The sequence below is a fragment of the Cupressus sempervirens genome, chromosome 8 (genome assembly GCF_028749045.1).
Source record: "Cupressus sempervirens isolate cs-2001-9-10 chromosome 8, ASM2874904v1, whole genome shotgun sequence".
NCBI classification, from domain to species: Eukaryota; Viridiplantae; Streptophyta; class Pinopsida; order Cupressales; family Cupressaceae; genus Cupressus; species Cupressus sempervirens.
In genome coordinates, this window is record NC_143125.1 from 263,640,116 (window position 1) to 263,656,348 (window position 16,233).

Sequence of the window (16,233 nt, forward strand, 5' to 3'; positions counted from 1 at the left end):
CGACCCCTGGGTCAAGAGATATTGACTGTCAAAGTTGCTTGCTTGCAAGTAAACATGTCAGAAAACATTAAAACGCATTTGGTTTTGGCTTTGAAAACAGGTTAAACTGACAATTGGGGGAAAGAAAACTGGGGCATTAATTCAGTGTCACGAGGAGAGTATAAATTAGTGATTTGGGCTCACAACGAATAATTGGGCATATTTGGCAAGCGGTCAAAGTTAGGTCCTTGGATTTGCAGAATTGGGAACACTCGCAGAAAAATGATTTTCACAAATGGAATGGACCTGGGAAAGTGTGCAGCTGGATTCGTCAAGACTTGAAAACTGGCACACTCGAAGAATTTTTAGAGTAGAAAACAGTGGTACAATCTATTTGATATCACCTATCACGGATTCAAAGTTATGACATTCTGAACATGAGTACTAATCAATTTGCATTTCTTGACACCAGTAGAACTTTAGAAATTGCATTTGGAATCGCGTTCAAAAACAAGTCAAGCGGATTCGTCATAGGCTCAAATCTGGTTCATAGCAGGTATTTGACCTCTAGAATGCAATGCAAAAGGAATTTTCTCATTTCGGTCAATTGGGTCAAAGGTACAACTAATCAATAGGGCTTCTTAGAATTCTGAGAAATGTGCGAGTTTATGATAGAGATAAGTAACCAATTTAAGGGATTCAAAACCTAGTCAAAACATATCGAAACAAATTGAAAATTGAAAAATAGGTTCTCTGATATGCATACTAAATACTTCCAAAGCAGCGAGTCATGAAACATAACCAGGTGCAAGATGTTAAATTGCAAACTAGGCCGACTGTCTCTGTTTGACTTAGGCAAAAATGCAGATTTGGACATTGCTCAAAACAAAACTTCATAGAATGACTTGGAATGACAATTTATCTTCATGGGACGCATGGATATACTAAATGCAAAGTGTTAGAAACATTAAACACTTCATAGGCCTCAACAGGACAATCGGGTACACATGCATTAAATGCGCTCATAGGGGCTCAAAATGACTCAAAAGTTTAAAATGGCTCTCAAATCGGGGATGCAATTTTGAGTCCCAACACCATGTTCAATACAATACTTAAGTCTGTAGTAATTCTAATATACAATTTTACATTTATTGTTTTACTTCTTACATAATTATGTCTTATATTGCTATGCGTCTTTTCATAGCTGGAATTTTAAGTACCACATGTATAGCATATAGTATTTACCACCACACCCCTTGGTCCCCTACTGCTGTCCCCCCACCATCCCGAAGTTGAGGCCCCTCAGGCTCCCGTACCGAAAAACTTGTCCCCCAGTCCTAGGGCAGTGTAACAATGCTTAGCTCTGATATTGCTCAATTCGGGAGCAACTTGCTGACTTCTTTACAAAATCACTTGTAATAATGAAGTGCATTAGAATATTTTCTTTTATTTAGTTTGTCATTTTTAGTTGTTCTACTAATAGTCATTTAGTGTATTTCTTGAGGCTTCTTTTATTAGATGACAATGTTTCTATTTGAGCTTTAGCTAGTCGGTTTGTTCTTCTTTAGAACACTGTCATGTAAATTCGTATGTATACCTTGTATATTCATGAATAAGATAATGCAATTACCTAAACATAGTATCAAAGAAGGACAATGGGTTTTTTAAGAATTTAGTAAATTTTTTAGTAAACATTCATGCTTTCATTCGTGTAATTTTTTTATAAGATTGAAAAATTTGAGGCTCTTGTTTGATCGAAGTCATGTTCTTTGAAGGCTTACAGATTTGAGCGTTCTACTTGAAAAAAAAATGTGGTTTTAGTTCATCGTGTGTTCAAAGTTTTTTCGCACCTTTTCTCTAGTGTTTTTGTGTTTTCTAGTGTAACACTGACAGTAGGGTATGTTTAGATGTTGAGATGAGTTTTCGTAACTGGGGGACAAAAGGCCTCAATTTCGGAATGACGGGGGGATGGTGGCGAGGAGGCGAGGGGTAGGAGGGGGTGTTGTATACTATACATATAGCACTTGAAATGCTAGTTATCATGAAATGATGTTTTAGTATAACATACCAAATTGAAATACTTGAAGTTAGCAAAATCGCAACACAGACCAGAACCATTGAACATTGAACATTCAACATAGTAAATACCCACTAGTGACATTCAAAATTAAAAAATCAAATAGAAATTCAAGTACCCGTCTTGGCGGTGGTGTGGTTGCGGAATAGCGGAGGTGGGGGTACTCGGGTACTCCAAGTATATGATGCAAGGATGTCTCAGAGACATGTACTTCCGAGTTTGAGGGGGGGTGTGAGTCCCGGGGTTTCATTGGTGTTTTCTCAAAATTTGATGGACCATTTGTATTGTTGTCCTTCATTTTGTCATCACAAAAAGTAGGTAACAGTACAAAACTTTTCAACTTAGTTTCACATTTCTTTGAGTTTAATTCATTATTTAATTGGCCAATATTGATCAATCAATCATTTTTAATTGATATAATGAATACTTTTACTAAAGGCTTTCGTCAAGTCTTTTTAGTTTTTTTGTTTGTTCAACCTATGCTTGATTTTTGAAGCCTTCAATGTCATTTTTTTCCGTTTTTGAGTGTGTGTTTGTTGTCTTTTGGTCCTTTGATTATGCTCAAAGTTTTGCTTTCGGTTTTCCCTCTGATTCAATCTATCTTAGGGCTTAATTGGAGTTGACAATCTAAAGATATGACCATTTTAGTACCCAAAAAGTGGACTTTGTAGGTGCAACTACAGGAATTAAAATATAATGTTATATTTTGAAGTTGACATTCACTCTTTTAAAAATATAACAAAAATTCATTTTATGTTATGTTTTTAAGTTACTTTATGATTTTATTTTTTCACTTAAAGTAACTATAGGGAACTTTATGTTATTTTTTTAAGTTGAGTTGCTTTTTATTTTTTCACTTAAGTGACTATATTAACTATATAGTTTAATTTAATTTTTGAGTTTTAATTCAAAACATTGTAGTAAATATTACTTTTAAAATGATATTTGCACATCATATATTTATCTATATTGTGTAAATATTATTTATGACCCATTGGAGTAACATTTTTTCAAAAAATAAATTGACACATGCTTAATTCATTACTTAAGTTGTGCATAACATGTCTACAAGCACATTTTCATCAAAATATGAAAAGGCAATTTTAAAACACATAAACATGTCATTACATGTGTTTTCAAATATGCAATGACGCCCAAAAGGCGAGACATGCATATTTGAGTGTTTTCAAAACATGTAGTGGCTGTTAAAAGGTTCGGTTTTGCACTAAGGGTCATTTGAGAGCAAATTTTAAAATATGCAAATGCATCCAAAAGGTGCTATTTTGCTTAGAGACTCCATTACATGTGTTTTAAAAACATGCACTTGCATCCAAAAGGTGCGATTTGAATAAGAAGTCTCTTTTGGTGATTTTAAAACATGTAATTGCACCCAAAAGGTGTGATTTGCCTTTAATTCCATGCACATGTCTTCAAGAAACCCGAAATTGAAGATTCAAGGGCAAAAAACTTGATTTTTTCTCTTCCAAAAACATGTTTTCCATAAAAAATGTTTAGATCTGCCCATATAATGGCTTGAAATCCATCACAAAGGGGGCATTTTTGAGGTTTAATGCATATATATGCATTTGGAGGTCATGATTTTGCATATCCAAAACAAAAATGATCCATATTTTTGCATTTTTAAGCCACGTTTTTGTGAATAACGCCCAGATTTGGGGCAGTTTTGATCACTTTTTGGCTCAAATAGAAGTCGTTTTGAGGTTTCGATCCATATATATACTATTGAATAACACATTTTTGTCTTTAGATGTCAAAAATGTTTCATTTCATGCCTTCTATGAATTGTGTTTTTTGCTAAAAACGCCCAGAAAATTGGGTTTTTTTATCCACTTATGCGTTTTGAAGTCACGTTTTTGCATTTGGTCCATGTATATGCATTTGGGGAAGATGTTTTTGCATTCCTAAATAAAAAATGACTCAAATACATGCATTTTTTTGTCACGTTTTTGCAAAACGACCCAGATTTTTGCATAAAAATGACACGTTTTTGCTAAAAAAACTCAAAAAATGGCATTTCCAGCCCATACATTTGGATCAGTAGAGGTCATTTTTGAGTTTTAATGCATGCTATTGCCTTTGGAGATCACGTTTTTGGCATTCTCATGTCAAATTCGACCCTTCATTGCTCATTAATATTTGTTGAATGCAAGTGTGGAAGAAGTCAAATTATTGTTTGAGAATCCAGATTTGGAGGAGAATTGGTCTTCGAAGTCTATGATTCTTGGTATTTTGGCTCTTTGATCTCTAAGTAAGTGGGATTTTTCAAGCTTACTCATCAATTCATGCTAATCTTGCTATTTCTATGCAAATTTTAGGTTGATGTTGCACGCTTGTTGATATAAATGCCATAAAAAGTGCATTTTTTCTTTATAGATGATGAAAATTTTCATTTTCATAGTTTTTGGTTTTTTCCCGAACTCCAAATTCGAATTTGCATTTGATAGCAACTTGCTTGTTGACATGTATGAGTTTAAGACCAAAGGCATGTGTTTGTTTTGGGCTTGTTTATGTTTGTTTGTTTGCTTTCTCGTTTTTCTTTTTTTGGAAGAAATTGCAAGTTCTTTCCCCAAGAACTTGAGCACGTTTCACTTCACTCCACCTTTCACCTCTTCGCGCAAGTGCATCATTTCATTCTATATTCGCCATTACATGCCAAGGAACATTACATCCTTTATTACACTTCAAGAGCAATTGCATGTAATTCCACTTTCCATTTCATGACACATTGCATCTCATCCTCCACATGCGATTACATGTAATCTCACCCTCCATCCACATTTACATGCAATCTCATCCTTTGTTCCCATTTGCATGCATTTCCATCTTCTGAACTCGAATACATGTTACATATACATGTAATCAACTTTACATGTAATGACATCCAGAGAACCCGTTTTTGACTAAAGGTCACACTTTTAAAGTGAAAAGTTATCACTTGCATGCATTCATATGCATCCCAACTTGCATTCTTGGCCATACCACTAAAGCCCATCATTGCCCACATGCAATCCATCTTTCCAAGTCCGACTTTGGCCCCTCCCATTCAAATACATATGCTTTCCGATTCGTTTCTAGCCATCATATGTGTTCCATAAGTGTCTAATCCATACTTCAAATACATACCCCTCATGGATTCGTCATTGTAACTCAAATCTTGAAGTTCTCAAGGATTCAATCCCATTGAAACTTTCATGTTGCAGCAAGTCAAGATATGTCAGGATTTCTATACAGAATGAAGACATCCAGTAAAGAAGGCGTCTTTCAAATCAAAGAAGCAGTAATTCATGTGGTCTCCATTTTCCCAATGGTTGTCTGAGAACTTGAGTTCGCGTGGTAATGCGCCAAGAACTTTGTTTAAAAAAAGAAGTTGCAGATGCTTGTTAGAAAGTTGTTCCAAGTTTACCTCCGGACATCATTGAGAAGGTCTTCAAAGTGTCAGAGATTCCAGAATGTGCCAATCTACAAAGGAGAATTCACGACAACTTGAATAAGAAAAGCTTGATCACATCAATTTTTCAAATGACAACAGACAATTCATCAGAGAGTCAGAGGCTATCAAAAGACGCAACACCATGGTTATCAAGGTGAATGCAGTGGTACAAAATACAAGAACTCCCGATCCTATGATCATCTGGGATTGCATTGCCAAGTACAAGGCCCTTAAGAACAATCCCTAGAATTGTTTTAATTCTCTTCCATCTTTCTTCTTCTTCTTTCATGTTTGTAATTGAAGAGGATGTATTACATGAAAATGTGTAATGACATATAATCCAATAATTTCTCTTGTTAGTTAGACTGGGTCAAAGTTGGTTGAGTTGCTCCCACTTTTTTCTCCATCTTTTCCTCAACTCCTTTGCCTATATAAGGAGTGTCCCCCACATTGTAAAAATCATCTTTTTGTTGTATGCAAGAAAGCTCTGCCAAACTTGTGCAAGCATAACTTTGATTGTGTGGTATGAATTTGGGAGAAAAGTGAATAAAATAAGCAATTGGATTTGAAGCTTTGACTAGGAGCAATTGTGATAGAGCAAATTAGAAGCTTTGACTGTAATTTGTGCCTATTATTTTTGGTTCATGTTGTTATTGTGTGTTCAATAATAGAACATAGTGAGTTAAGAAGCAATCGGATTGAAGCTTTGATTGGGAGCAATTGTGGTGATACATAGACTAGAAGCTTTGACTATAGCTCGTATTGCCATCTCAAATTCATGAAAAATAGTTAGAATTCCCCTACTTCTGGAAGTCTTTGCGCCCCAATGGTAGAGGCTTTTCTTATAGAATAGATTAAAACAAGACCTAGAGCCAAACTGGTACACTTTCAGCTAGCTTTTGAGTTAGTGTTAGTTTATCGGTATCACCATTTCCAGCTACCAGATAGAAGTGTAGTTAGAGATTTCATCTTGCTCATTACTCATTCTGCGAGTAAGTGGATTCTTTCTTGAAAGTTAAGAGAAAAGAATATTGGTAACATCCCTCACAAATTTGGTTACCCTTAGTTGATCCAAGGAACAGTGAGAAGGGGGAGCATTCCCTTTAATTTAGGAGAGACTTTGTCTCACACGCTGTGGCTGGTCTACCTATTTTGTGATTGGATTTTCACAAAACTGTCGGTTGCAAAATATCCACCCAACATATATGATCCCATGGGACATTGTCATTTTGATAATGAAGTTTTCTTGCATTCCGTACTGTATCATGATATTTTTTTCTACTTCACACGATTTTTTTTGCGATGGTTTTTTCTGTGTTTCTTTTGAGACATGACCTGTTTTATGAGCCATTTTTTGACGACTCAACCTTCTGCAATCCATTTTCTGCTAAATCTGCAGAACTGCACACATTTTAATAACACGTCTAGGGCTTGTGTCAATTTTTTTTGGCATTTTCTTCTATGTTTTCTAAGTTTTTTGTTTGCCATTCTCTCCTTTCAGCCAGGACATGTTTTGCAGTATCGGGCTCATTTTTTGAGGTCCTGCGACCTTAGAATCGTGTCGTTTTGGAAGCCATATTTTCTGTGTCTCGGAGTTGTCACAACATTTTTGCTTCTCACGTGGTGGCCTCCGTTTTGGTTTTCAGTCAGTGTCATTTTGTGTGAGTTCTTTTATTTGGGTGTTGTTGGTCAAATGCTATAGAGCTTTTTGTTTTTACTCTGCAGTCGACTTCAGTTTTTTTTTGGCAAATGCAGCCAAATTTCAGGATTAGTTTTGTGGCATGGGTTTTTTAATTTTTATCCTTAAACAATTAGTGTTTGATTTTATATATATATATTTTTCTCCTCAAAAAAACAAACTTACTTGGTTCATCTATAATACACACAGTTGCTTGTTCAGTAGGATATCATTTTCTAGGTTTTATTTCTGCTTTTAAATATTTTTTCTGGAATAAAATCATGGGACGGGTTTTATAATTTTTTATTAAACAAGTTATTGTGGGGTTTGTGTGATTTTTTGCCTCAAAAATCTTTTTAACTTTTATACAAGGGTTTTATTGTTTTTCCTCAAAAATGAAGTTCTGTATGCTGATTTGTCTCTCAGATTTTGTACCAACTAATCGCAGATGTTTCCGTGTTTGGGTTTTTTATGATTTTTCCTTAAAAATTGGCTATCTGTATTTTTTTTGGGTTTTCACCCCAGAAATTGTGTTGTTTTTCCTTGATTTTTTCCTTAAATTTTTTTTTTTTTTGTATTTCCTCCTCAAAAATCATTTCTGGGTTTTAAAATTTTTTCCATAAAAGTTATTGCTAAGTTTTATAATTTCTTTGTCAATTTTTTTTGTAATGTTTATTATTTTGGTTATCTTGGTCATTTCCTTAAGTTTTGCGGAATCAGGAAGGGTCTTAGTAGTAGGCTCATTTTGCAGAGCATTCTATGCACTTGTGACCAGGAGGGGGCAGCCTTCTATGCACATTTGCGAAGAAAAGGCCTGCAAATTGTCTTTTGTAGACTAGTTGATAGATTGACCGTTAAGGTAGGGTATTAGAATAATTAATTATATTAGTCCTTTAATTTTAGTTGTTTCTATTAATGGTCATTTAATGTATTTCTGTAGGCTTCTTTTATTAGAAGACACAGTTGTAACTTTTAGCTTTAGTTCAAAGCTTCAGTTAAATGGTGTGTTCTTTATTAGAACACTGTCATGTAAATTGCTATAAAAACCTTGTATATTCGCATGTAAGATAATGCAATTACCTGAACAAAGTTTGAAGCTTTCTGAAACTCGAGTTGTGCTATTGAGAACATGCTGTAATAGGGGGGGAGGTAAGTGCTGGAATAATATAAGAATGGTTAAATAAACTATCATGTCACTGCATAAATGTTGATAATAACTTATTATTATCAACAAGGGTAGTTGGGTTTGTTGGTTGAGTATACTTGGCCTGTTAGGTAATGTAATAATTGACATGTCTTTGTATTTATTGAATTCTTCTTTTTATTATTAACTGCTCATTGCTCTCCCAATATCGAGGGGAGGTGGTTTTTGGAATAATATAAGAATGCATAAATAAATTATTATAAAATTACACGTCCTTGTGTGCAGATCACCTAAAAAATTGGCAGCAGGATTCTGGCAAGCAATCTCCTAAAAAATTTGAAGCGACTCTCAGAAAGTTTGCAAGTTTAATATAATTTATAAACACAGGATACTATTGTGCAAATTTAGTTCATTTTTGATCTATAGATGAAACAAAAGGCACTTATGGCCTTTGTATATTCAGTTTATGCATGTTTGTAAGATTGTTTACAACCTTTTGTGTTTGTCTTTTAGATGTTAAAACTAAAAACCTTTGGCCAGGTCCTGAGGTTTTGCACTATGGTTCAATTTTAAAAATGACCAGAGAGTAGTTCTTTGTGATTTATTATCCATCATTCAATCTTGAATAGTGAGAAAAAGAAGCCACATGTTTTTGCTTTTGAAGGATATCATTTTCTTTCCAAATGGATATTTTTTCCCCCTTTTATAGCCTTAACATACTTTTTTGAACTGTGTGCTCTATGAGTACTTTCAAAATACTAAAGTACTAGTGTAAGAATCTCATTATCTTATTTCAATGTCATGGATGACTACAGGATCAAGGATTAGATATGATTGCAGAGGGGCTTGGTACATTGAAGAACATGGCCCAGGACATAAATGAGGTTAAATTTTTTCTTTCAATAATGTTTGTGCTAATTATGTGTAGTACTTAGATAATTATTCTATTTATTGTTTAATATAATATTTTTTCTGTTTGTTGCAGGAGCTGGATAGGCAAGTGCCATTGATGGATGAGATTGATACAAAGGTTAATGTTTCCTTTTCCGTTATTTGTACTATGTCAATAATCAATAAAAGTGGATATTTAGTGCCTTACTCATTTAAAACCAGTATTGATTTTTACCAACTGTTGTATTTTAGGTTGAAAAAGCAACAGCAGACTTGAAGAACACAAATGTTAGATTGAAAGAGACAGTTACTAAGGTAATCGAGACCTTTTTCTGTGTTTATACTTTGATTCAATGAATAATGACAAACAAACAGTAATTGGCATAATTATTTTTTGTTTCCTGATAGATATTCACAATTGTAATTCTTCTGTTGAATTATTTTCGCCAGCCTTATTTTGCACATTATAGACTGGCATTTGCGACCACTTTGACTCCAGTCTAAGGAACCTACAAATATCTTGTCCTTGGTACCAAAGGAGAGCACAGATGTTCATTTTGTTTCTTTATTCCTACTTTTGTTTTTCTGGTCGTTGATGAAGGGTTCTCTATTCCTATTCCTACTTTGATGCCAAACATGTTTTGTGTTTATATACAAGATCAGTAACTTTTTATGTATAGTTGCCTTCAATGTGCTATTTTTGTGGTTTGATTTTAGTGATAAACTTGTAGTAGATATAGAGGAGAAGCTGAGAATCCAATAAACAAAAGTTTCATTAGGTAACAGCTTATTCTATTCATATCTAATAAAAATCTCTTTTTTAGTCTACTTTGTGAGAATAGCTGTGTGAGCCAACTAGGGATTATTGGCAATGATTGTATACATGTTCCCCTTTTAATTGAGCATGGTAAGAGACTGGTATAAGCATTCACCTTGATTTCAGTCCAAGATGCCTACAAGTGGCTTGACTTTGGTACCAAAGTAGAATACATTTTCATATTATTTGTCTATCCCTACTTTGTTTCCATCTGTATTTTGTGCTATATAATCTAAGTGGCTTTTGTTCTGGGTCTTGTTTTGTAAAGTTACCTATAACATGCTATTTCTGGGGTTTGATGTTAGTGATAAATGTAGTAGTAGATAAGAGAAGTTTATAATGTACTAGACAAAGGTTTCTTTAACAGCTCATGTTTGACATTTATCGGATTCCTATTCTTTGGATTGAGCATGCTAAAAAAGAGCAATGCCGGTTATTTATTTATTTCAGACTAGTTAGATTAGAAAATAGTCTATAGACAGTATGAAAATGGGGAAGGCATATGAACCACTGAATATAGATGAGCACAGAAGATTTTCTTTCCATGCAAATCATTTAATTGTTGTAGTTCTAACTTCTGTTAGCCTTTTCTAATACATGGGGTTTGTTTGAAATCCTCGCAGATGCGGTCCAGTCGGAATTTCTGTATAGATATTATTCTTCTTTGCATCATATTGGGAATCGCTGCCTATTTGTACAAGTATGTATGTTTATCTGACTATTTTCTAGTTTTGAATCAGAAGTCTGGTTGCTCAAATTTCAGATGCATCTTGCTGGATAGCACTTTCAAAGAGCTAATTCTTTTATGGAATTCTTCTATGTATTTACCCCATATCATCTTGTGAGAAGTAGGTATCAATTGATCTAATTTCTAAGATCATTTAAATTGTGCATTTTGATTAATACTGTTTTGCATACACATTCAGGTCTTTAATTTTGGTTTTCTTAGATGGAAAACTTGACATGGAAATATAATCTAAATAGTAATTAGGTTTTCTGTGAACCTTTTTAAAAATGGGGAGAACCGAGAAACTTAAGTCATTTAACTGGATAAAACTTGTTCCCTGTTTATCTTTGTATCACTCTATACGCACCATTATATGACTATAAATAAAACAATCACAGTACACATTCAAATAAAAAATTGGAATTCTTGCTGCAGAGAAGATAGTTTATATTAAAATTCATATTTGAACGTGAAAAACAATGCAATAGTTTTGAATGTTAGGTGTAGAATCACAATCCACAAAATAAACCATGTAAGGATAATACATTGAAAGTTTTTGGGAGGACATGTCAAATTTTTTTTTTCTTCGATAGATGACATGTCAAAATATTAGTCTAAATGTAATATAGTACTTAAAAATTAGTAAAACTATGTATAAGAAATAGCAGTTGAAACTATAATCTACTAACTTTGATGCTTTGATAGTGCCAAATATCAATATATTATTATTAGTCAAAATTTCAATATGATGATTACATTCATGTAATGCCCCCTCTTGTATGCCAGTTAGTAATTAAATAAAACATTAGCCTATTTTCATTCCTCACAGGCTAAGTGTAATTAAATAAAGAGATCCAGTAGTATTTAAAATAAGAGGCCAAAAAAGGTAAAGTCCCAACAAATATTGTTTTAATTATTCATTATGGGGCCACACTTTAAGTTCCTATTTTCAGTCATCTTTGGGAACACTTTAAGTTATAGATGTTTTTACTTGGCTAATTTTTCAAGGATTTCTATTAAATAGTAATCTTGCTTAAGAAGTCGCCTAAAAGCCAGGATTTATGGAGGAATTCACTGCTTTATAGATGGAGAGTTGTTTTAAAGGGGGACCAATGGCAATTGGAAGGAGATTATCATGCATCTAGTTATTTTATATTTTCTTCTCTGCAAGAAACCTATCAGTATTTTCAGAAGAAAACCCCTGGAAAGATACAGAGCTAGGACGCAACCCTGGGCTTTCATGAAGTCTCCATTCAGCCATTTACAGGAAAATGACATGATCTGCAATATGATGACAGTTAACGATCTATGTATACACAGGATTTTCTGTGTCCATTTGAGTAGTTATTGGTCTGTCTAAATATCTCAGAGGGCAACAATTTCATTAAAGCAGGAATTCAGTGCTTCTAGAAGGAAGGAATCATAGTTGGCATCTATAGCCTGATATTCAGCATAGCTAGAAAAAAATCGATGGCGGTACATGTCATATTTGTAATTAATCCCTGCACTTTCTTTATTGAAATCAACACCAAGTTCTCAATTCATAAATATTTGCCACTATATACAAGTTCAATATTAGTTGTCACATGTGATTGAATGGTAATATTTAAGATACAGGATTGTTGAGCAAATTTTAAAGAAACTTTCTTATTGGTCGGGAAAGGATCGTTTCAATACCATTGTTTAACTTGTTCTGTGCACACCACCGTATGACTATAAATAAAACAATCATAGGACACAATCAAATGGAATAAGAAAATGTGCAAGAAATAACATTTGAAGTAATAATCTACTAGCATTGATGCATTGGAAATGCTAAATATCAATATATTACTATACTCAAAATCTCACTATGATATGGCCTGTAATGAATGTCCATTCAGTTCTTGAATGGAGCGGTGGAAAAACACAATGTAGAGGTCAGAGTGGTGGGATGTATCATGTGCTGGAAGAAAATGTAATGCCCTGCTAGGGAACCCAAGAGAAATTAATCTATAATGTTGCTAAGTTTGCTGAACATTTTTTTTTAAAGATTAAAACAACACAAAGATAACTAAGGGTAAGCAATAACTCAATTACACATCATGTATATACATAAGTAGTACAATATTGTTACATCTCTCAAGGGGTTCCATAATGTTGAATCACACATAAGTTTTATTAAGTTTAAATTCAATAAATAAATAAAGTCCATGTCATAGAATAACCACATATGCAAAATCATATGAAAGAATATACAAGTACATAAGGTGCATACTCATCCATTGCACATGCCTCAGGGTACTGTTGAGCTGTCGTTTTGCATGATTCTTTAACGGCTGGAATCCTTTTGAACTCCTCTCTTGAAAAGCTAATCTAGGATCAACTCCAAGGTTCTAGGCGATCTTGCTACCTACTGAAACCCGCTCAGTTGAAGATAAATGTGTTTGTTCACAAGGAGGCCTTTGTTGGTTCTGACAAATTTCGGATAAGATGTTCAATCTGCTCATTGTTTCAAATAGTAACTACAAAATAGATATATTTTTGGTATTTTCTGTTTTATAATGTATGCAATCTAACAATGCAACTATATGAATTCCTAATTTAACCAAGTGTTAGCAAAGAAAATAATGAAGATAAGGTAACGAAAAATGAAAGCAAATAGCATGAAAGGGAAATTCCTAATGGACATAAACCACGGTAACAACATTTCTATGAGTTAAATAATTGAAAAGATTGGGTAGGAAACCAATGAAAATAGGAGCAACGCTTCCTCAAATCCATTGATGCAATTGTCGATGGAAACTTAGTAAAAATCGAAAGATGTTTCACTTCTCATCGAATTGCAAAGCCATAGGAAGTGTGCTCATGCGAGACAAGAAGCTATGTAGGAACAATAGGGTGATATCTTCTCCAACTTGGTACGTCAGCGAAAATCATCAACACGCGGCAAACACCAGAACTAAAAGATTGCACAATCAAATCAACACAACAAAACCATTGACTCCATTATCATTCATGAGCAAGAATTCACAAAAATAACACACTCTGGCAAGAATAACTACACTTAACATGAGAGCACCAATAACATATATTATTGCATCAAAATAACGGCCTGGAATACATGTTACAATTTATAATAAATCATCTCCTCAATTTGTGTTGAGAGTGAGAGATCTCTTAGTGCAAACATATGCTTCTAAACTAATAAAAGAAATCTAATTATATATAAATTGACTCTCTAAGTGGTGCCAAGTAGGACTCCACCCTTGTTTATATGACTTAATGGGTGCATGAGCCTTTATATGACTAAAAAATAATGAAAGAAGAAGTAGATAAGAAGAAGGAAGCTGTAAGAGGATCTGAGAGTCACTGAAAGTTCTAAAAATGGAAGCTCGACCTTCTCTAAGCATTTATAGGAGTCAAACTGTAGTCAAAATGCATTTCCGGTGCATGGAAAACTCTGAATTAGCAACTGGTAGTTAACTGTCAGCACATTGTCACTTCTTCAAAATTGTCGGTGTACCTCTGGAATATCGCACCTTGCACACCTTGCGCACCTTGCGCACCTTGGTGGCAGGTTCAAAAAAATCCAAAATTTTCCCAAGTGTCGAAACTGAAATTCTAGCTTCTAGGTTTTTTCTCTCTTTACCCCAAAGTGATATCTAGATGCTTGCTTTTGAATTTCTCTATAATCTCTGCTACTTGGGAAGCTTCTGGCAAATCTAAAGCCTAATACTTATGCCTAACCATTTGCCGATAATTACTGACATCCATTCGAGTCTCCACAAAATCGTCAAGTCTAGTGTCCAGTTCTAACAATACCTCTTCAGTGTTAAATGCTTGCCTAATATCTTCATCAAACAAAGCATCCTCAAAAGTTTTTTGGAATTGTTCGACCAATGATTGCACTGACTTGAGCTTTATTTTCCACTCATCTTCAAAAATTTCAAGGGCAATAGCATCATAAAACCTCTCCTCTTCCAAAATTTGCTCTTGAGTTTGGTCTTTTAACTTTTGAATATCTTTACAAAGTCCTTCTATGACCTTATTTCCCACTTCTATCTTCTCAATCCAATCTTCCAATTTATCCAACTCTGACCTTATTTCCCACTTCTATATTCTCAATCCAATCTTCCAATTTATCCAACTCTTCCGCCGTATATACATCCATGAGAGTGTGATATCTTTGACCCTTTATTGCTGTCAAAACTTTAAGGTCCTTAGCCCAGGTTTGCACCTCATCCATCAAACACAAAATCCTAGTTCACTATAGATACGAGTTTCTCCATACTAGACTGAATGTAATGTAACAGGTTCAGATTAGCTTGTATTATCTCTACACCTTTCTGCTCAAAATTGTTATGCCATTGTTGACATGCTCCCAAAAATGAATCAACTTGTGCATTCCCCTTTATCTTTCTTCTCCAATGCCATAGAGAGAGTAAGTTCTGGGTGATCTTGGTCCAAAGGGCCTACAATTTCATGCAGATAGCCTTTTAGAAGCTCATTCTGTTTGTGCAACATCACCAATTCAGACTCATTTCCATCTAACTGCATGAACACCTCCTTGATGCTCGTAGTGATCATTACTTTAGCCGTGTCTACGGTGGGCTTTTCTAACAGGACTTCTTCTATCTGATAGTCTTTAGGAGTCAAATCGTCAGTATCAACCTGTGGAGGAGGGATGGTTATATGGGCAAGTAAGTCCTGGTCTTTATTCTTCATTATGAAGGCCAATTGTTGCGCATCACCCGTAGGTGGCTCAAGCTTTTTGATCGCTTTTACCAACTCATCCATACTCTCCTCGACAATCATGTCCAATTGCCTCTTTGCCAAACCATAACCTCCCTCTTCAACGATGCTGGTGTAGTGCCCATGGGAGACATGTATTAGGCTGAAGAAGAGGTTTGCATTGCTGGCGTTTCTCCCGTATCACTCCTCTCCGAAGTCTTCTTCTGAGAGAGATCTACATTGGGAGTCCTTGTATTTGTTGTAGCCAAAGTCCTTGCCTCTGTATCCTGAGAAGTTTATTGAGGTTCTTTGGGTATCTGTCCCTCCTTTGATACTTCATTGGCTGGCATCTATTTAGGCTCTTCTTCGTGCACTGCTTGCTCTTGTTCTTCAGTGATAGGAGGGAAAGGAGTAACTGAGCCTTTGTCCAAGAAAGAAAAGTCCTGAAATGGTGGTGGTGGTGTACCCAGAGACCCTTGTGGTAGGGGTGGCATTTGGTTCAATCCTCTCCCAAAGGTTGGTTCGTGGGTGTATCTCGTATCTTATCACCCGCCATTTCAGTTCCCACAGGCATAAAATTGAAATAAAAAAGGTTGAAGATATTTCTTGCCCTTCCTGGTCATCAATCCACTGCTACTGCTCATCTTTAGAAATGGTAACCTGAATAGGTTCCTTAGAAATAAATGGCAGCGTCATAGTGGAGCTCCTTCTTCGCTCTTCTTGAGCAGCGCTAGCCAAGCGAGTCCTCTGACTTAA

The 16,233-nt window shown here is 34.8% G+C and overlaps 1 protein-coding gene across 2 annotated transcripts in view; it reads left to right on the forward strand.

Annotated features, from left to right (window-relative positions):
- The window catches only part of LOC149542467 (syntaxin-71-like), a 52,169-nt gene that overhangs the window by 22,186 nt on the left and 13,750 nt on the right, over positions 1–16,233 (forward strand). For both annotated transcript variants that reach the window (XM_089797410.1, XM_089797409.1), the window contains exons 5-8: positions 9,145–9,213; positions 9,315–9,359; positions 9,473–9,535; positions 10,661–10,737. In XM_089797410.1, coding sequence (XP_089653536.1) covers positions 9,145–9,213; positions 9,315–9,359; positions 9,473–9,535; positions 10,661–10,737 — 254 coding nt within the window. The remainder of the gene's footprint in view (positions 1–9,144; positions 9,214–9,314; positions 9,360–9,472; positions 9,536–10,660; positions 10,738–16,233) is intronic.